The following is a 20,798-nucleotide window of genomic DNA, read 5'->3' as shown; positions in this document are numbered from 1 at the left end:
AAACATGTACATAACATGCTGCATAATCTTGTACATACCCATCCTTGGCACTGAAAATGGACTCTGGACTCTACGCGCTAAGAACACTAAAATATCAATTTGTCATAATGCTTCTGACTAACATTTACACTACTTGGTATGTCTTTTTTACATAATCCAAAAAAAGTAACTAAGATTTTGCTACATTCTTATAGCAAACATGCAACAAAAATGCCTGGAAACCCAGTCCTATTTTGAACGGAAGCCCTGATAAGTAGTTCTCTTTGTGCCATAGGAGACAACTGGAACACGAACCAGCAAGTGCCACAACAGAACTTTGTTATCAGATTCAACCATTAAAAAACTGTACATTAACACTACAGTGAGAGACTGAAGACTTAAGTGTGAAGAGTAAAATCTACCATATTTCTCTCCAACAACAGTTGAAGCTGCTCAAGTGAAGGAATGGGGATATAAGAATAGTTGCTGTTGTTTCCCTTGTCTCTGCTGCAGCTGACATTTCTGAAAGACTTTTGTTGCTCCTATCAGCTTAGATCTCTGCTGGGGAAAGAGCAGCAACTTTGCAAATGCCTCAGGAAAGCAAAATTGACAAAAGTCATTATTACCACAAAGGCATACAGTAAAGCCTCTAATGAGAGGAAACCTCAGTTACACATAGTCTTGCTTCAAGGAACACCATCCAAATGCCTGGTATGTTTGCTGCTGTGCAGACTAGCTGAACCCAACAGCAGGGTCACTAACTGCAAATGGGGCAGCAGAATAGCATTCACAATTTACATGTGGAGTGGAAACTCTGCAGGGCTCGCCCCACCTCCCTGTGACACAACCCTTCCCAGCTCCAACCAAATATTCAGCGCAGCCTGACCCCACAGCTTCAAAAGTTCTTTCAGTTCCATGACACCAGATACATATTTTGAGCATACTCAGTGCTCAATAATTTTGATGCTTTGGCCAACTCCTCAGCTGAAATAAGCAGAGAGCGACAAGGCAAGTGGACAGAAGGCAGGTCAGTCTCTGTTCTTCCATTTTTCTTTGCTCCATAGAGCAACCATCTTGAATTCAGTTGCCTTAGACAGAAGTCAACATTAAGCCCTTGTCAAGTCTAGCAGACTGCTTAGTCTCATTAGCTCTGCTGCTTCTGCCAACAGGTGCTCAAACACTAACCGAAAGGTGGCTTATTGTTTTGGGGTTGAGTTTTTTTGGTAGTGTTTTAATAGTGACATTTGTTGCCAGCATTAATCATTTACTTGCAGGAGCACTGTCGTACTCCAGGCTTTGTGATACATCATGGGAAATTTAATTTTTACTGCTCATAGGCAGGCAGTTGCAAGTGAAAAACGCTTGCTGCAGATCAGTAGGGGAAGCTTACGCACGTTCTTCAAACCTGTTTACACTTACTCTTCCATTTAAACTTCACGTGAAGTGTTCAGCAGGCGTGATTTAGAGACCTGGGGGCCCCCCTAAGACTGCCTGCTTTTGGGTCCTGTGAGGTCTTTTCAGCATAGAGGAAGTGTCAAGAATGAGCACCTCTTGTCACGTTCCTGTTAACATTACCAGGGGTGAAGCAGGCAAAACTAGAGCAGAAAATCTACTACCAGCTTGCTAAAGCCACAAGCATTGCTTTGAGCCACCCGAAACTTGTCAGCCTCAACAGGCCATGGGGCCAGCACCTCAAAGGCTATTCAGTAACAGGATAGTTATTCAAGCAAGTGACCCACAGGAGGTCTTCAGTACACAAAGATCGCTGCTCCCCATACATACCTGGGTACACACAGAGTCAGCTATACTGCATAGGTCGGATAGGTATTTATACCAGGCAAGAGTAGCAATAACACCTAACAAGCTGTCTCCAAAATTTAAAGCAGAACAAGATGCTCAGAGTACCAAACTGTATCATATTAGCTCTGCGAAATGACAGAACCAACAAACTAGGGCCCAGAGCTGCTATTTCATAGCTTTGCTGTTTTCAGGACACAAGCTCGTATCATGCCCTATGTTACACTGTGCCACCTACATGTGCTACGTTTCCAGCTCGTGTTCTAGACCTTTCAGCTTGGTGTTTCATTGCACAGCACAGACTCTGTAGTCTACCAGAGCTGAGGGAATCGAGTCTCAGGTTCTGCTTCTGGGCCCTGACTCCTGGGAGCCAAATAGCGAGACAATATTCCCTTTCAAGGGCCACACCCTTCACATGGTTGAAATAAGAGCAAAACCCATAATATATGCCAAAGACATGTCTCCTCTGAATCCACTCAAATTTCTGCACTGTGGGGTTACAGCCACCAAAAATATATTAACAGCTAATGAGCAGCAGAGACAAAAGCCTATGCCATAGAGAGCTGGTTTCTCATCTGGTTTCTCAATTTAATCTAAGTTCAGCATAACTGAGGACAGCTTGAGTTGGCAATTAGCTGTAAGCAGTCTTTCAGTTCCCACAGTACTGGGCTGTTCCCCCACTCTGATTTAGAGCAGCACTTATGCTGCTCTATCCTGGTTTGCTGAAATTTGAGCTTGAACTGGCATATTCAAGCCTGATCCTTAGTGAAAAACTGTGCTAACTGCCTACAGCAGTTGTGCAAGACTAGCAAGTGTAAATGCTGCTACTCACTTTTATCTTCTGGATCTTGGTGCTGTTCTGGGCTGAAGACTCATCTGCTGGCATTAGACATGCATATAGAGCCAAGCCATGCTCTCGCCAGGCCTGCTGCAGCCCTACCACACAAAATGGAGCTTTGGGTCCACCTTTCATTTTCACAGGAGGCACCTGTAAATCCATTTGAACAGAATTTCTTTTTTAGATGGCTGTATTTTGATAGTGAAAATAACCCTGTATCTTGCTCTGTTGCTTTGGAGTAGAACCCCATAATGTACAACAATCCAGGGAGCACTCTCACTTGATCAGTGGATTATTTGTGGTTTAGCCAGTAGAAAAATCAATAAAGACCAAATTAAATAGGAATAACATATAGGTTTTGATAAGTCACAGGATTTATTTTCTCAGGGAGGACTTGCAAGGTCTGACTGCCACCAGTTCCACTATCTGAATGCAAGAACTTGCACTAGTTCCCCAGTCTCGCAAGAAACGAGAGCAGAGTCCCTGTCAATGCTGCACTGCATGTTCTTGTCACAGTGGCACCGTGTGCTGCCTTTATTAATGATAATGAGATCAATCCAATCTCAGTTAAAAAATTAATGCTAAGTGATTATGCCATTCTGAGGAGCTAGTGCAGGCTTCCTTAATAAGCCTGTCTTCCCTACTAGTGCTCACTAATAGCCAGCCCCCCATCAATCCCTACCCAGCGAATACACCTTTTAGTCAGACAGAGGTGATTTCTTTTTGATAGGTTTTCTTGTGCACACATGCGCGTGGGAGGCAAACATTCTATTTTCCGACAACACATATGTGATCCAAAACAAGAAGGGTAAAAAGTGACTTCTGCCAGCCCCTAGATGTACACTGGACCTGTTTCATCATGAACACCAGTTTGGTTCCAGAGAGAGGGTTCCAGTAGGACAGACCACTCATTGGCTCATCAGGCTGCTCAGAGTCAGGCTGAAACGTGATGCTCTTTATCACACAGAATGCACAAGAAACTTTATTACAGGGTAGAAAAGAGACAGGAAAGATACCTACAACAATTTGGGAAGGCACCGTAGTGCTTCAAAGCATCCTGAAATCTGGGTAGCAGGTGAAAGAGTGCAGAAGGCTACGGGAAAGTCAGACACAGGGAACCATCAAAGCCGTGAGAAAGGAATAGCAGCCATGGGAGGCAGAGATGCCCGAACTAGATCACACACTAGATGAAGAGGCAGGCAAGTTTGAATTACAGGACTATAATTCCTTCCCAGGTTTCTGGTGAATACAGAAATCACCAAGTCTTCTTCTCATGGTTTATATCATCACCATGATCTCCAGAAGGATTAATAGCTCTGCTATTTACTGCATATATAAACCAAAAGTATTTACAGGGAGATAAACGCCTTCAGAAATACGTTCTCAACACAGGGCCTGAGTGGATTTTCAAACTGTTGTATAGCTCAGCTGTATCATTGAAAATAGCACTACCAAGTCCTTGACTGGTTTGAACATGGGTTTCACATGGGAAATTCTGCAGCAGCTCTGCCACTGGGGAATGCTCATACCTGGAGGATCATGTTCTCAACTGCTAGAAATCACTGTATCATCTCCAATGAAATCAATAAAGATATGCTGATTTACACAAGCCAGGAAGCCAGTGAACCAGTGGAATTATGTAGATTATGACCAGGTGAGAATTTGGTCTAAAAATGCCTCAACCTTTCCACTTTAATTAAAGAAATGCAGACTTTTTCATTGCTATACAAGAGCCATTTAAGAAATTGTGGATTTTACCCCAGCTTCTATTGGGCAAAAGTCCATCACAATATTTGACCCTATAGTCTTGGCAGAGTGACACTGAGCCCTAGAAGCTGAGATACCCTTTCAGCCTTGGAGAGAGCTGCTACAAGTCAGAGCTGAGCTCAGGTTTTTTAAATGGGAATAACACAAGGGAAGGAAGCTCACACTGCACCTGGTCATGAGCTAACTAGTTTCCAAATGGAAGATTCAGATTCTGGGGCTGTTCAAGTGGCAATTTTCATTAGCATTGAACTAACATTAAAAAATGTTAGCAATGTTTTAATGGAAGTGTGAACATCATTAACAATTAATACTGTTTAAGTGATTTAAAAGCCTTGTGCAGGCTGTCCGCTCAGCATGAAATCTACCTTGAGAGTATGGATTGGTATTGGTATGCCAATGTCTTCAACCAGGGAAAAGAACGAGGCCAACATGTGAAGAGGGGAGGAAAAATACACACTGCCTGTTTTCCCTAGGGCAAAAGGGTAATATGAGATGAATGGGAAGAGTGAGAGGAAAAGTGGTTTCCTCAGAGGAGAAAAATATGTGATCCAAAGGGCAATCAAGATGAAACAGACCACCGCTTGTTTATAGCCCTCTTGACTGTCAGAAAGCTTCTATTCTCAATTAGAACAAGTGGTAAGAAATATGGACCCGTGTCTGTGTGCTTTTTTTTGCCAAGGACAAAGTATATACAATTTTTTACTTTCTGTGCCCTGTTCTTTGTAAACTACAGGCACAATCCAGCTCCCACTGACTTCAGGAAGACTTCTATTTACTCACTTTAAGATGAGTTAGAACATAATTTCCCCTTTGTTCAGCCACTGTTTTGTAGCTGTTGAAAGAAGATTTCAAAAATCATTATATATTCACTGGAGGGCAAAATAGAGCCTTAATTATGCAGAACCTTCTTTTGTGCACTGTCACTACATGTACTCACCAGAGACAGAAGCCATGTCACAAGGGCCTGGTAAATGTTGGCTGCTCCCAGCACCACGTTAGGCACCTGCCCACCGCACTGGTCTGCAGCTACTTGGCCACAACTTGACAGCCAAATAGTCATAAGCAGCATCTCATTTCTCCCACTCTGTGGTCTAGGCAACGTGTCAATATCTGGCAAGTAAGAGGCTTCCTGTCAAAGAAAAGTATGAAAATGGAAGTCATTTGGATTACTGGAACTGCATTCATCATCATGAATGATTACATTCATTGCCATCACAGGAGGGGCAATTAATACCTAGTGAGCATTTATCAAAGAGGAAGCATGAGCCATAAAAGCTAGGTCATTATATCAGTGACACCTCCTTAAGCGCTTTGGTTTTTCTTGGAGAGCTGTCACCTGGGTCTTCATTTAGTCAAACACTGCTTGGTGAATGGAAGATTACATGGTCACAGCTGGATACAGCATGATCAAATTTTGTTGGTATTCTTGAAGATTCAGTAGTGTTTTGAGTTTTTTTTTTTCTAATCAGTGAAATGCCTTCAAAACAAGCCTGATAGAAGTGTCAAAACTTTCATCATTTTCTGCTTCATCTAACATACCTCATTTCATAGATGATGCTACTTTTAAGTGAACTTGTCTCCTTTCTTTACTTTAGTATTCATACTTGGTTATTTGGGATTCAGATTTCCTCTCCTTTAAGAAACAACCTTGAACTGTGGGGTTCTAGTTTATGGGTTGTCTTTTGTCCTTCCAAAGATGCAGTAGCCACAGCTGTATTTGTTAGCTGGCTTGCTATTCCCATCTATATTCAATCTGCTGTCCCTGACAGTTCTTTTGTGAATTAGGAAGCTAGTCCTTAAAATCACAAAGATTCTCCAGTATACATAAACGTATTGCTCCTCAACAGTTACGATCCTTTAATAAGGACCCTCAGGACCTCCGCAAGGCATCCTGAGTGCATGTACTCTACAGGCGTGGACGCACATTCATTTTGCAAATACCTGGAGCTGTTGATGGAATTAACGTTTCCAAGCTACTTGCTGGAGCATCAACTCCCCACTGCTGAGTCAGCAAAATACAACATGACTGCACTTCCTGTACATGTCAACATGATCAGCTAACAGACTAAACTGCTAAGGTGAGCAGAATTAATCTGAAATAACCTACCGTAGTGTGTGACTAGCAAGCACCCTTTTCTGCAAGCTGAGCTGTGGAACACCACAGGAGCAGGAGGGTGTTGAGGGGCAGCTAAGCAGTTATGTTTTCAGTTGCTCCACGTAGCCCTTAATGAGGATGTCTGCCCATGCTGTTACACTGAATTAACCTTAATTTGATATAACTGAATTCACTTTGGAAGCAAAGTAAGCTAACTCCAATTAAAGCCACTTTAATTCTGAATTAAAGTGTCCACAAAGGTATTTAATGACTAATCCACTTGACAAGTTAATGTAGATAGACTTTCGTGCCTGTCCTAAAAATAGACAATTTCATAAAAAGTTTTTCAAAAAAATACAGTAATAAAAAGCCACAAGCAGATATATCATGTCATTCAGTGTTTTGGTACTGAAATATCCACCACAGACACAGCAGTGGCTACAAGTACCAAACAAAAATTGAAATTGGTAACAAAGGAAAAAGAGTCATGTGAAAGTTTCTGATGCTGCTGATCTGCATTGCTAACGTTGCTGTAGTCCTGGGGAGCTAACAGAATTCATAAGAGCTTTGACCCTACCATCGTAACTCTCTGAGGAAGAGGCCTTAAAAGAAACTTGGAGGCTTTCAAGAAAAGATGACCTCTTCTATATCCTACATATATCATGGTTCTTTCTTCCTCTCTCAACAAGGGTGTGGGGATCAATGACAGCAGGTAACTCAAGAACTACAGATTAAACCAGTATCTACTAGTGTTTCAGCAGGACATTTCCAGCTATTTCAGATTTGCTTGGCCTAGTAGCAGGGGAGGCCTCAATAGCTTTTCTGACCAAGATCAGCTAAGAATTTTACTTACTAAGGTTTCTTCTGAGAATGAGTGAGGTTATCATCAATGCTGGCCCCTCCCTCTGCCAGCCTCCTTATCCGAATAAGAATCTAGGCACAGAAGAACTTCACTAATTTCAGACATATTAAGGCTAATCAAAAAAAGAGAGCTAATCCTATTTAATTCTGGGCAAGAATTGCTGAAGTAAGATACGTTCAGTGCTTTCTTAGCATGCCTTCCAACAGCATTGCCTAATTTACCCTAGTCTACAGACAAAGAGAGTTCAGTTTGCCTACATGTTACACTGGCTTTTATTTGTGACAGTACTAGATTCTAAAAAGGCTAAAATTACCAAAATGCTAGGCTATTTTTGGTTGCTCTGGCTACAATTGTGCTGTCAATCACAGACAGGCCTGCAGCTGATTGTAGTCAAGTGCCAACAATTACCACAGTAAATAAGATAAAATTTCCTATTTCTAAAGCACTTGCTATTTTATTTTGCCATTACAGTTTACAATATTGCAACTTACAACCTTTCAGCTCAATCTTCCAACCACCCCTCCACTCCCAAATTCTGGCCATCTTTCTCCACACTAACGTAACAACAGCAGAAACACTAACCACGCTAAGCAGCCGAGGAATAACCTCCCCCCAAATCCACACCAAAAAAGAAATGAAGAAAAAGGAATTGTAAGACAACTTAAGGTTACCCGTATCTTCTAGCCCTCAGCTAAAGTGGTGTTGAAGATACACACACAGAGGCACAGCCCCAAATGAAACTACTGTTCATAAAAAAAAATCTGTAACATGAAGGCATCTGCACACATTAAAAAAAAAGCGTTTCACTGCCTTTTTTTTTTTAAAGCAGAGATGTTTATTATCACAGCAAGCTGACGCTTAGTAGATACAAGTTTGTCAGCCAAGATTAATGTAATTTTGTTTCTAATCAGACAGCTCTAATTGGTTAAATGACACTTGTGTTGGTGGTTTTTCAAAAGACTAGTTGGCATTGCTTTTACTACATCTGCATACAAAATTGGACAAACAGCTCTGTTGCCCAAAAACTGAGAAAAAATATCAAAACTGTTAGAAGCTGGAATGACCAAGTAGCAGCTCAGAAGCCAAGAGGGCCAGGTGAAGACTTTGCTGCTGGTTTCCAGATAGGTACAACAAGGAAGTCAGCAAGTGAGAGCAATTGCTGTCAACTGCTGTTTGGGAACCACACTACATTATGCATTTGGAAAGCTCATTTCACCACACAGACCAGAGAAAGCAGTATTTCCCAGCAGAATCAGCTCGCTCAGTCTGAAGGTTTCTCCCAGTGGAAACATATGGTAGGAGAAGCCAATTTATTTTGAAGATATGGTCTCTTCTGCAGGTAAACAAAACTTCAGTATTTCCCTTCTAGCACCTTTTTCAATACTAACTAAACTGATGCTAACACTGAAGCAAGGTATCATACTCAATAAAAAACACTCTCTACTATGTTAGGCAGACTCTGTGACAGAAAGTGCTAAATCAAAACATCCACTGCATGTAAAATGAAGATAAGTTTTACTCACACAGTCTCCTCCTCCTTTACTGAAGGAGGTGAGAGAGGGGGAAGGGGGGGAATAGGAAGAATCTCGCGCTCATTGGCTGGAGGCTTAATCAAAATAATTGTTTTCAGCCATGTCTAAATTTATCCTTCTATGTCATCTGCACCCTAGCTTGGATCACAGATTTAAGAGGCAATCCCTGATGAATGGCAAATTACCGACTGCAAAAATCTTTTGCCAAATGATGCATCTGCTGTACATTTGTAAATGTGAGCTGATTTCTAGGTACTTTAGCAGCTCTAGCTAATTTCTCTAATGAAAATTCTATACTCTTAGGCTGAAATAGCTCTAGCATAGCATTGCATGTTCATGCTTCATTATAGACAGAGCTCACGGTACAAAATGCAAGAATGTTGATTATGTGGTTATACATCTATTTTCCACACAGTCATGTTGCTAACGTAGGAGAGGAGATAGATAGGACACATTTAGCAATTCTGTCCATCTAAGGCAAAGCAGAAGACACTCTTTCATGGCTTCTAAAAATTCTTGCATTAGATGAAGACATTGGAAAAGTCAAGTGTTTGTTCAGTTTCATTCTGTGAAGAACAAAAAAAAATAATGACAACGCCATCTGTTAGATTATTTGAAATTCCACATCAAATTGTGGAATAAACCCTGAAACCATTCAAAGAACCACTTTATCATTGCAAAGTGGGAGCAATGGATAAGAATGAGGAAAGTATCTGCATTTCCTGCATGCAACTGGCAGAACATACTGTAATTAGGAAGGCAACATTTAATAACAAAAGGAGAGTACAACTGATGTTAATGGTCTGAATGGTCTTTCTGTCAATGCATTTCTGTACTAGACTCACTCTCTATAGCACCAACGGCTGAGTATCAAATATGCTGAGGTTATGGATCTGAAAAATATGATGGTGGCAAGATGTTATTGAAATTTTCTGATCTGAACTGAACCTGAGAGTGGTAAAATGGAGGAGTTATGATCCTCCAAAGCAGATAACTCTGCCAAAGTAAGATTGCAGGAATCCAATGAGCTGCGTAACGGAAGCATTTGCAATGAACTCTGTAGCTCCAATTCAGTTAGGGCATTACATATCATGTAAGTTTAAGTTAAAAAAAATAATAAGGAAAATATCTTTGCTGAAAGTTATATTTTTGTTCTGGGCAGTTATTCTTAGTCTTGGGCACGAAGAATATAATCTCTCCTGATTCAGAAGAAACTACTTTTCCATCTCTGGCAGCAGAAGTGTGCTAAAACTAGACAGCATCTCTGCTGGAGCATAAAGAGGGCAAATGTCAAAGAAAAACATCAGCTCGTCATCAGAAATTACTGAATATAGGAGTGCAGTTCAGATGTGACACACAGAAAGGAAACAAGCTCTGCTCAGCACAGGAATCAAGGATAGCAAAATTCACTTTCTATACCTTTTCATGCTGCTGCCAGCAGAGCATAGTCAACACCAAGTGCAATTTAAAGTAGCTTTATGGCCACCTCAACACTGGCAGACAGTTAATGATAGCTAGGATCAGTTTACATTTCTGGCTCAGGACACATCAGTGTTCTGCAAAAATCCCGCTTCATCCTGTCCATAATCCCTCTCAACACAAATGAAGACAACAAAGAGATGAGATGTAGTGTGAATTATACTGTTCTATGCCACTTCTGTGTTAGCCTACATTAAGGGACTTCTCCACTGCTTCACTAGAGTTAACGGCTTATCTGTGCTATCAAAGATATGCATAACCCCTCCGGCAAGAGTCAAGGATCTGGCCCATAGAACACATTAGCAGAGAGACACTGTGTGATCACTCAGGATCACACAGGCAGAAAATGTTTTTGACCCAAAATTCAGCATACATTTATTCTGCTATCTGCAGCAGACAACTCCACAGCATCAGACATTTTATCCTGAATAAGAAGAATCTTCTACCCGGGAGCGTGCTCCCTGTCTTAACCTGCTCCCTTCTACTTGTCCTGCCAGCACTCCTGACGTGAGTACACAGCACTGTCCCTCCCACACTGTCTCTCTTGTATATGCTGGTGTGTCTTACTGTGACCTCTTGCTCTGTCCTGGGCCTGTAACATTATTACTATTAAAGAGTCCTACACAACCAGCTAATGCTCTCTTTTGGACAATATCTTTTCTAGTCAGTCTGAGTTCACTAGACCAGAACACTATGAATCAAACAAGAATATCTATCAGTCAGCACTAATAGGCAAGTACAGTTAAAGCAACAATGACTTTCTTGCTAGAAATGCTCTGGAATTACTTCATTAGGACACAGAATGTTCTAATTAGTATTTAAATCCCGCTAAGAGCATGCGTCAAATACCAGCCTAGCATTAAGATGACTAAGGGCTAATTCCAACACAATTCTAATGATCATTAGAACACGTAACGTTCACACAATTGTGAAGTACGTTAACAAACCAAAAATGTTTGAAAATGGGTATTTGCACGCAAATACATTCAAGAAAAATTGTGTAAATTGAGGCCATTTAGCAACAAGTCTGAGTGCAGCTAAAAACATTCAAATAACTGGCATGAATAACTGGTAACAAGCAGCTTCTTTATTTGTTAGAAGTGGGAACGGTTTCTTCTTTATTTGTTTGAAGCAAGAAAATTTTCTGACAAAGGCTCAAATCCTCAGGTAAACAAAGAACTGCTCTGAAAATTGCACTAAAATATAAATCAAGTAACATTGAATCCTATTTGATTTTGTTTGCTTTCTGAGACATAATAATTAAAAATGAGAAGTGCCTTTTCCATGATTGGTGTTTACACTACAGTAGCACTTAGAGAGGCTTAGAAGGATTCAGAGCATCCTTGTGCTGGTGTTCTGAGCACATGTAACAAAAAGTCCCTCCCCTAAGGAGTTTATACTCCTGGTTAATGAGAAGCAGCTGAAATAAGTAAAAGACATTTAGTTACTTACACATTTCGTGTGAGCACAAGACTGGAAATCAGGAACTTGTGCCTCAGTCCTGGCTGAGGGATGGAGTATTTCTCTGCCAAACTGTAAAGTGAGGACAATATTTCCTTATCCTCGTTCCTGTCTAGCTGGATTAATTATCAAAAGCCTGTAAAACACCCTGAAGAGCGACAATGTAAGATGATCAAGAAACTTTAAATATTAATCTCTCTTCCCTTTCTTGACATTCCTGAAACAGCATCATGTCCTCCAAAACCCAAAAAGAAATAGCTGTATATTCCACAGCATTGTTCTTCAAATGATTTCAAACTGGCTCACAAATAAAATGTGCCATGATTTCCAGACTCACGGCAGGGAAGGGAATTGTACGTGGTCACCTTGAAATACTGTGATAGAGCAGGGAATTGGTCCTCAGCTGTCTGAAAATTAGGCAAGTATTTGGCACATAATCTAGCTGGCTTTAAATACTGTTGAAATGGCTGTAGTTTGATACTCCAGGAGGTTCACCATATACTCATCAACTTGCATAAAACCTTATTTTTTCTAGTCTTTAATCTATTTCTCTTTTCGTGTATTTCCCATGATACTCTATGGAAATCCCCCAAGAAGAAAAAAAAAAAAAGGGGGTGTGTGTGTAAACTATGCTCAGCGGCTTTATTGGGAAGTTTTACCAGAGCTCAGGTGGCTTGCGTTTCAAACTATCAGCTTCCAGTTTAGGAATGGATTGTGTCCAGTTTGTCATATAGGCTCTGAGATCTTGTGTTCTGCTGCAAAACACCATGCAGATAACCCCTCAGACCTGTGAATTCTCCAAGGCAGTAAATACAGGGGTTTCGAGATTCTGAACACTGCTAAGTGCTTACAATGTCCACCGAAGCTTGTGGGAAGCCCAGGTGCTTGGCGCAGAGCTGGACAGAGCTCTATGTTTTTAAAATAAAAATAACTGCATGATACTTCTACTCCATGATCTCAAATAAAGCCTTGAATTCCATTCCCTGCCACTAAGAATAATGCTTCCATAATTACTATTTGTGTAATAATGTGGTTACAAGTTGTGACTAAGCTTATCCCCCAGTGTGTTAAGATTTGGAACTGCAGTGCAACCTAAGTCAATGTTAAACAAGAAGGCATGAGAGAAACTAGGAATACAGTTTAAATTAGACAGCTTTTTTAATGGTAGCATGGCTGTGTCAGACAAGCCTGTACAGCCCCTTCAAAAAACAGAGGGACAGATTCAGCCTCCTTTCATCTACAAATAGCATTGCTGATCACAGCCCTGAGGTAAGGCCAGGACTTGTGAATTCTATCCCGATTCCAAGAAAGAGATGCATGGCAGAAAGTATTTCTCTATATAACTAAACATGACTGGCATTTGTTCATATGCATTGCAAACTTATGGTAGCTATTCTCTCTCACAACAAACACAGGACCTCTCCAAGAGCAAGACCCAGAGAGACAAAAGGTACAGAAATGGTTTTCTGTGCTCCTACCCTCTTCTAAATGAGAAATAGAATTTAGCCCATGGACATTTTAAATCTTCTCCAAGTTTAAACTGAACCACTCTGCTAATGTGAATGGAGGAGTGTTTAGGACCTCTACGGGCAGCAAGTTCATGCATGTAATTCTGGAAACTATATTCTTTTTACTTCTATTAACCTTTCCCTTAAGCAACCGCAACAAATGTTCCCATCTGTCAAGACCATGCATAAGTGTATTCAGGAATAAGCCTAAACTCATTTTAATCATTTCCAAGATATGCCAAGGAATATAAAGGATTAAATATTTCACCTTTTCCTGAGGCCATTTCAAACTAATCAGAGAAACATCACTGAAAGCAGTCATTTCTTTGTAAAGACCTGACTGTTCATAGCTGAAAAGTGCAATGGACAAAAGGAGGGACAGGGAGCCCCTGTGATACTATCAGACTGGGTCTCCATAAGGAAGTTTAAATGGAAGGTTCTCAATGGCGTTTTGGTACTCCTGTTGCATTCAGTACAGAAAGTGAGCTTCCCGGTTCTGAGCATACATACAGTAATTTGGATGGGAAACCTACTGAAGCACACAACAGGTTATTAAAGCAGGATTACTGCATGACATTTTTTAACTGCTCTGTTTGTGTGAGCAGAACTACTGAGTAGGGTCGTGTGTCTGTAAAGTTCCTGACTTGCTTTAATATGTGCCCTAAGAGTGCCAAAGTACACACTTCCACAACATCTTTTACTCAGAGAACACAGAGAGCAAGCAGGCAGACTCTGCCTGTGTAAAGGAAGCTGTTTATAATGGAGACATTTAAGGCCCAAATTCTCTGCTTTGCCTATTAAGGCAAATCCTTAGGATAGATCTGTGCCACCCTGAGCCACGGCAGAGGCAGTAGCAGCCTCAGCTTCTCTGGCTTGTGGACTACAGCCAAGGAGACCATAAACCAGCGAAACAACCTAAGCATAACATACCATGCCAGCAAACCCCCTCCCCCCTCATTTTCTTTCCATGGTACCAAGTGGGAAGATGAAGAGGAGGCCAGAAATACAGGCTCTGTGCCAGCTAACAGTCGCCTATGCTAGAAAAACATTTTCTTGGGAACTTCCATGCTATTCTGAATCCTGTGTGCTGGACTGGTGGTACAAACAGGAATCTTGGCCTTCTGTTTTTGCATGCTAAATTTAACTACATCTCTAATTGCCTTCGTTTATTTTTAAGCCTTTCTCGAGTTGAGGCAGCAGGTTCATTAAGTACAAGAGATTTTAATCTTGCTTCAGGAACTTATTAAATACCTCGCTGTAAAAGAAGGGAGGATTTCAGGGGCCATCTGCTGGCTGTTTGGCACATCACTGCTGGCCACAAACCCGCAGTATCAGGCCAAGAGAGGAAGAAGACCTAGAGTCAAGCACAAGCCAAATTCAGCTCTGATGGCAGAACAAGATTTGGTGTAAGAAATATTCTGAAATTTTTACAATTAATGTGGATTTTTTAAGCTATAGTAAAGTAATAGTACGGGCTAAATGCTGGGCTCCATTACATGCACACAAGTGCAAACGTAGCACTTGCTTTGGTTCAGTGTAAATGAAAATTTTTGGTCACAAGGTGATTTATACTTATGAGATCACAGTTTCAGAGTAATAAAGATATAGAAAAATTCAGTTACTGTGTCAAAAGATCATTATAACTGAAATAAAATTAAACAGCTTTCCTCGACTTCTCCATATATGTATATGGCACCACTTTGTTGGAGATAAGTTGGCTTTTCTGCACAGAACTACCACAAAACCCATTCCTTTCATAACTGGTGGATCAGGCCCTTGTACTTTCTGCCTACTGAGACACAAATTTCACTTCCTTAAAGTTCTTTTCCTTTATGCATTTTCCACACAGCAATAAAAATGGAGAATTTTTAAATACTGCTTAGGACATCACCTAAGTTCATTCACGTAAGCAGCTCCACAAGGGAGCTGGTGAGATGCCCAAGCAATAGGGTCCAGCTGGTAAACTGTTCAGTTGGGATCCTGGGACCCACAGTCAGTGTCCTTGAGCAATCCTCTGCGCTCAGGTAGGATGTAATAAAAAGGCAATTTCCAACGCTGACGCCACCACAACAGCTTTAAAAAGATCAAGACATCCATACAATAGTAATGGAAGATACAGACACCTATTTTAGTAAGACAGGTAAAGAATCAAAAGCATTTCACTGACAACTGTGCAGATCAAGGCACCTACTACATTAAAAAAAACATAGGAGAAGAAATTGAACCAAAAATATTTCTACAAGTTTTCAAAATCATTCTCTACTTTCAGTCATACTGTGTAAGTCCAGAGTGACTGTCACACTAACTGAGCATGCAATGCTTCAGCACCATTACTGATGGTAAGTACAACCCAGGAATTTTGTCAGGGGTTTTCCTATAGAAGTGGTATCACATCAAAGTGAGAATAAGGCCATAAAAGGGCAAGGAAGATTTTGACCATAGTGTATTTATGGGAATGCAAGCAGAAAATCTTCTAGTTGAGAATTTTATCTGACAAGAGTAAGCTGAGTCAATGGCATATTAATACAAAAACTGCACCAGTTTTGACAGAAAGGTAATGGAGTCTATGTTGATGAGATAGAAAAGAAAGTATCCACACAATATATTTGTTAAGTAGAATGACTCGTTTGCTTGCCTGAATGTTTTTGTTTTGTAAGCCAGCTGTAAGGCTAAGCTGCAAGATGATGATGATCATGGTATCACAATTACTAATACAAGGTTAGCCAAAGTGATTGTGTAGCCAAGAAAAATTGGATGCCTCGGTATGAGTCAACACATTCATTTTCCAAACAGTTTGGCTGTACAGGGTAGATAAAACAGTATTTATAAGGTACTGGTAACAAGGTGGTTCCTAACAGCTTTCAAACTACATTATCTTGTTCTGCCACATCACAGTAAAGCAAGAGGTAAAGAGAGAATCAAGCTGAAGCTCTGCTGAAAACACCTATTTTGTCCCAATAATAGAAGACCTTAATAAAAGACAAATGCTAGTTGCTGTCTGTTAAATTAATTCCACAGCTGTATGTACAGTATCAGGGCCAGAAGCACCAGCCCCTGCAGTGGTTTAGCTGCCTGTGTTCAAGCCCAGTTCTGACACAAGCTTGGGCGTGTAACTTCAGATGAGACTGCTGCGAAAGGAGTCTTGCCCTTGGTCCTCGACTGAGCTCCACTGCAGCTATACCTCTGCCTGGCCTCACCTCACTCATCTGAACCCTGCCCTTGACTGATTTGACTTTGTAGTTTGATCTCAGACCTGCTTCATCTCTACAGACTTCCTGGGTGAGCACCGGGCTGCTGGCTGACCCTGCGTACTGTCACTGGACCCTGTCCTGTCCCTGACTTGACATTCTGGCCTTGATCTTGGCCCTGCCCAATTACCACAGACTTGCCAAATGGTTAGCCTCGATGGACCTGCTCTGCTTTGCTTGTTTGGGTACCGTGGGACTGCACTCCTTGCTGGCGAGGTCTCTGCCCTGGCCTGCCTTGCTGTCACCTGCAGCTCCTGGCTTGGCTTCCCTTACAGACCAACCTGCTTTTGCTGCTCCCTGACATAAAACTCAGCAATGAGCCTGACAAAAGTAACAACTATTATCTGGATCCCATCTAATGGAAATGTAATATGGAAATCAACATTAGTACTAAGTTACTCTATCATAATACACAAGATGAATTGAATGACAGATCAAACCCACTTCACATCTTCCACTCAACTACATACCACACAGCATTCCTTCTCTGTCTCCCTTGTCAATAGCAATTACTTTGCTCAAATACTGAAACGAACCCTATGTGTGCTACTGCAAACTATTAATTCAACCTGACCTTACAGCATGGATCACATCACCACCCCGCTGGCTTTCAGAACTGTAGATGCTTAAATGAGTTCTGAATTATATCCAAAGGTTAAAAACATGTTTAAGGGGCCCATTTTCAGAAGGGATCAACTCATGCCAGTCTTAAGTTTCACTGAAAGTTTGGGTGATGGAGGGGAGCAGGAAAAAAGCAAACACACAAAAAGCCCCCAGGTTCTTTCACGTCTTTTTAAAAATAAGAGGTGGGCCAGATTGGAAAAGCTTTCAGACATCTAAAAACACAGGCCTGATGGGCAGAATTCTTAGAATGAACCCACTAATTTCCAGGGGAACTTGGTACTTGCATGTCTTGAAAATACCACCAGATATCAGCCCCTTCTTCACATGCTGAAAGCTAGTTCATAGTCTAAGTTACCTGCATGGTTTTGAAAGTGTTCTTCCCAAATCTGAGTCTCATTTATATGTGTGTTTGTCACAGAGTGAAGATGAGTACAGAGTTTGACTGAACCAGGTTAAGAAAAAAAAAAAAAGACAGCAGCATTAAATCCAAACTACACTGCTTTTAAATTTCAGACAAGAACTCTAATGTAACCCTAATGCAGCATTTCCCTCCCAGCACCTCAGTTACAGTAATTGCAGAGTTTCTAAACTTTCCCTCTGATTATTATTCAATTAAATTATTTATGTATATTATAAATGGTCAGAGGAATTCTGGAAACTATGACAAGTGTTCCAGATCTGAACATCTATCATTGCCAAAACAAAGGATTTCAAAAACAAATTTTAAAATATGCTACTCTGTCAAACACTGTGGCTTGTTCTTTGAATGTACATGTTTATATATAGATATTAGGTATTTTCACTGAGACATACAGCTGCCAAATTACAGCTTCTTTAGTTTTAAATGTCAAAACATTAAAGTTTTTCTGTTTTCTTATATGCAGCAAAGGAAAAAAGAAAGTAAAGAGAAACCTGTTCTAATTCAAAGAAAAAAATGCTGCTGTCATGATGAATTTCAAGTAATCTTATGAATTATTGTTGTATTTGATAAATGATGCTGATACATTTTTCATTCTTAATTTTAATAATGAATATTTCTGAAGAAGAACTAAGAGCAAAGTTGCCCACAGAACACAGTTATTACAGATTGTGCTGATTTTGTTTCTACCAACAGTGCCTCGTAAGTTCAGGCAGGTTTCCCTCAAGCAGGCTGTCAGTTAGTTTAGGTGCCAGTTAGCTGCTTCTGCAGGCATCAGAAGCTAAGTCCTGGGTTACCTTGTGCCAATGTCCACGCTGCCATGACTAGCTGGCAGTAATACCATTAAAGCCATTACGGGCATATTTACACAGTTGATTCCGTTACAGCGAGAGCACAGCGTAGATATACCCTGAGCCATACTTAAGATAACAGCTTGGTAATGGGGTTTCTCTCCATTTTATTGGCGTCAGTGCAGCAAATATGGGAAATTACCAAGATACAGAACAATCCAGCAATCACTTGGTCCATTGTCAGGAAGGAGTTAGCAAGGCTCAAGTGCGTTTCTGATGAGCAAGTAAGCGCCTATATCTCAATAAGGGCTAACTGGAATTTGGTGGCACCTCCCAGCAGACAGAGAAAGAACCAAGTCTGAATACTAGATTCACAGCCTTTGCAACCTTCAAAACAGAGCTCTGTGCAGTGCACTGTCCTTGCCAGAGCAGGCTGGTAGAGGGAAATTCAGCTGTTAGTTTTTTTTAGTCCTGTATTTCTCTCACTTATTAACCCAACATTTTAAAAGTGAGCTTTTAATCTGCAGAAATACACTAGTTAACTGCTTACAAAAGAAACAAATCTGAATTGTCCATCCCCCAGGTTAGGGCTGTAAGCTCTTTCAACTTTTGTACTGACTTTGTTATTGCTGTTAGCCCAAATAAATCCTTATGGTGGACTCACAGACACATTCTGAAGTTTCTCATCTCCTCTTACCTTCTCAGCTGGCTGTTTGTTCAGTGAAATCAGTACAAGGATGTATTAGCACTACATACACAAGTGTTCTCAGAAGGAAAAACAGTCCTGTACTCTTAGCCATATTTTAGGCTCTGGGAAAAATCACGATAGTTTGATACGCCCTTAATCAGGACATCACCCAAAAGCAGAAACTATTATTACAACAACTATCCTCAAAACCTACCAGCAAAACTGAAACATAAAGCTGCTAGTGGCTGACAACCAGACAGGACTCAGTATAGGCTTTACTTCAGAAGCATGGCAGTAAAAGGATTTCACTTTTTCTAAAAGGTAATGAAAAATCATGCGTGGAAGCCTGGCTCCTGTGAATTAGATGACACTGAGCCCATTGACTTCAGCAAGCCATATCCCGACAATGTCAAGCCTGATGGGCAGCTGTAAGGGGAGCACTCCCCATGTAGAAAAGGTGAGAAAAATATTATTAGCATCAGACAAGGGCTGTAGGACTGCTCATCTCTTCAGGTAATGGTGCTCCATAACAAACAGATTTTAAATAATGCAATGAAAAATACTTTTTGCGTCTAGGATCACATATGCATTTGGCCAGGAAGCCACTCTGAAAGGGACAGTCCTACACTGAGCTACTAACCATGTGGAACAAAACGGGGGTTTTCTCTGCCATGGGCTGCTTTCCCGTAACTGACTGCTGAGGCTGCAATCTCTCCAGCTGCTCCTGGAATCTGTGTCTCAAGTGTCTCTCTTTCATCTGTTCTTCCTTTTGGAATAGCGCTCTCCGACTTTCTTCTGTCCTGAAAAATATACAGATTCTGCTTCACTTAAGCTTTTCATTTGTGAGAAAAAGCACCCTTGTTCATCTGTTTGCATTTCTTTTTTCTTATATTTGTAGCACACACTTGAGGGTGAATCATGACATGAAAGACTAAAATAGATTTAGGAAGCACGTATGGTGTTTGTGAGGGGGACACAAGAAGTTGTCATATGATGAAATCATCTCTCAAAAAAACAAAGAAAAGGAGCAGAACTCAAACCTCTGATAAATGGTGACAATCTATTTGGAGACCAGAACTCTATTAAGCAGAGGCATGTTTGTAGTGTTTCACTCCCCATCTCCACACCAAAATTCTCAGTCTAACTCCATTTCCTATCTGCCATAATACAGCAACAAGTTTCCCTCTGAACCAAGGCCTTCCATCTTTCTACATTTTGATGTCTGTAGAGAGATTTCATCTGCCATTTCCATGGCAAACAGTAAGTTCAATTTTTCTGAATTCTTCAAGCCCCAGGTGCCCCAAAAATAATTTGAATAGCAAGAAAGAAAACTGAAATTTGTTAAAATCATTGTGGGCTATTTCTCAGCAACAATAAATAAGCCAGATTCTTGCCAAGCCACAGTCTACCATCTATGTTGCAGGCTAGCAGATAGACAAAATGGAATTTTATAGAACTGATGGAAGCAATAAGCTTTAATGTCAGGAATCCCATTGAGAAAAAAAAACCTGCAACCTACCATCTGCCATTTAAACCAAGTACACAGTAGCTGAAGTGTCTAAGTGGCAGGGTAGGCAACTGTTTAACACCAAAAAAGTAATAGTCTCTAGAGCAAGCAGATTCTAATTCATTCAAGGGCTCACATGTCAAAGTCAAAATGTTAAATTTCAGTCTGAAAATAGCAGGCAGAATATAACCTTTGGAAAGTCGG

At 40.8% G+C, this 20,798-nt stretch overlaps 1 protein-coding gene across 1 annotated transcript in view; it reads right to left on the bottom strand.

The window, feature by feature from the left end:
* The window catches only part of DNAAF8 (dynein axonemal assembly factor 8), a 97,078-nt gene that overhangs the window by 61,709 nt on the left and 14,571 nt on the right, over nucleotides 1–20,798 (bottom strand). The window contains exons 10-12 of the mRNA XM_075436977.1: nucleotides 19,728–19,887; nucleotides 5,319–5,510; nucleotides 2,609–2,764 (exon numbers count right to left, since the gene is read on the bottom strand). Coding sequence (XP_075293092.1) covers nucleotides 2,609–2,764; nucleotides 5,319–5,510; nucleotides 19,728–19,887 — 508 coding nt within the window. The remainder of the gene's footprint in view (nucleotides 1–2,608; nucleotides 2,765–5,318; nucleotides 5,511–19,727; nucleotides 19,888–20,798) is intronic.

Source organism: Opisthocomus hoazin, chromosome 15 (assembly GCF_030867145.1).
Source record: "Opisthocomus hoazin isolate bOpiHoa1 chromosome 15, bOpiHoa1.hap1, whole genome shotgun sequence".
Classification (NCBI taxonomy): Eukaryota; Metazoa; Chordata; class Aves; order Opisthocomiformes; family Opisthocomidae; genus Opisthocomus; species Opisthocomus hoazin.
This window is presented reverse-complemented; position numbering and strand designations above follow the sequence as displayed.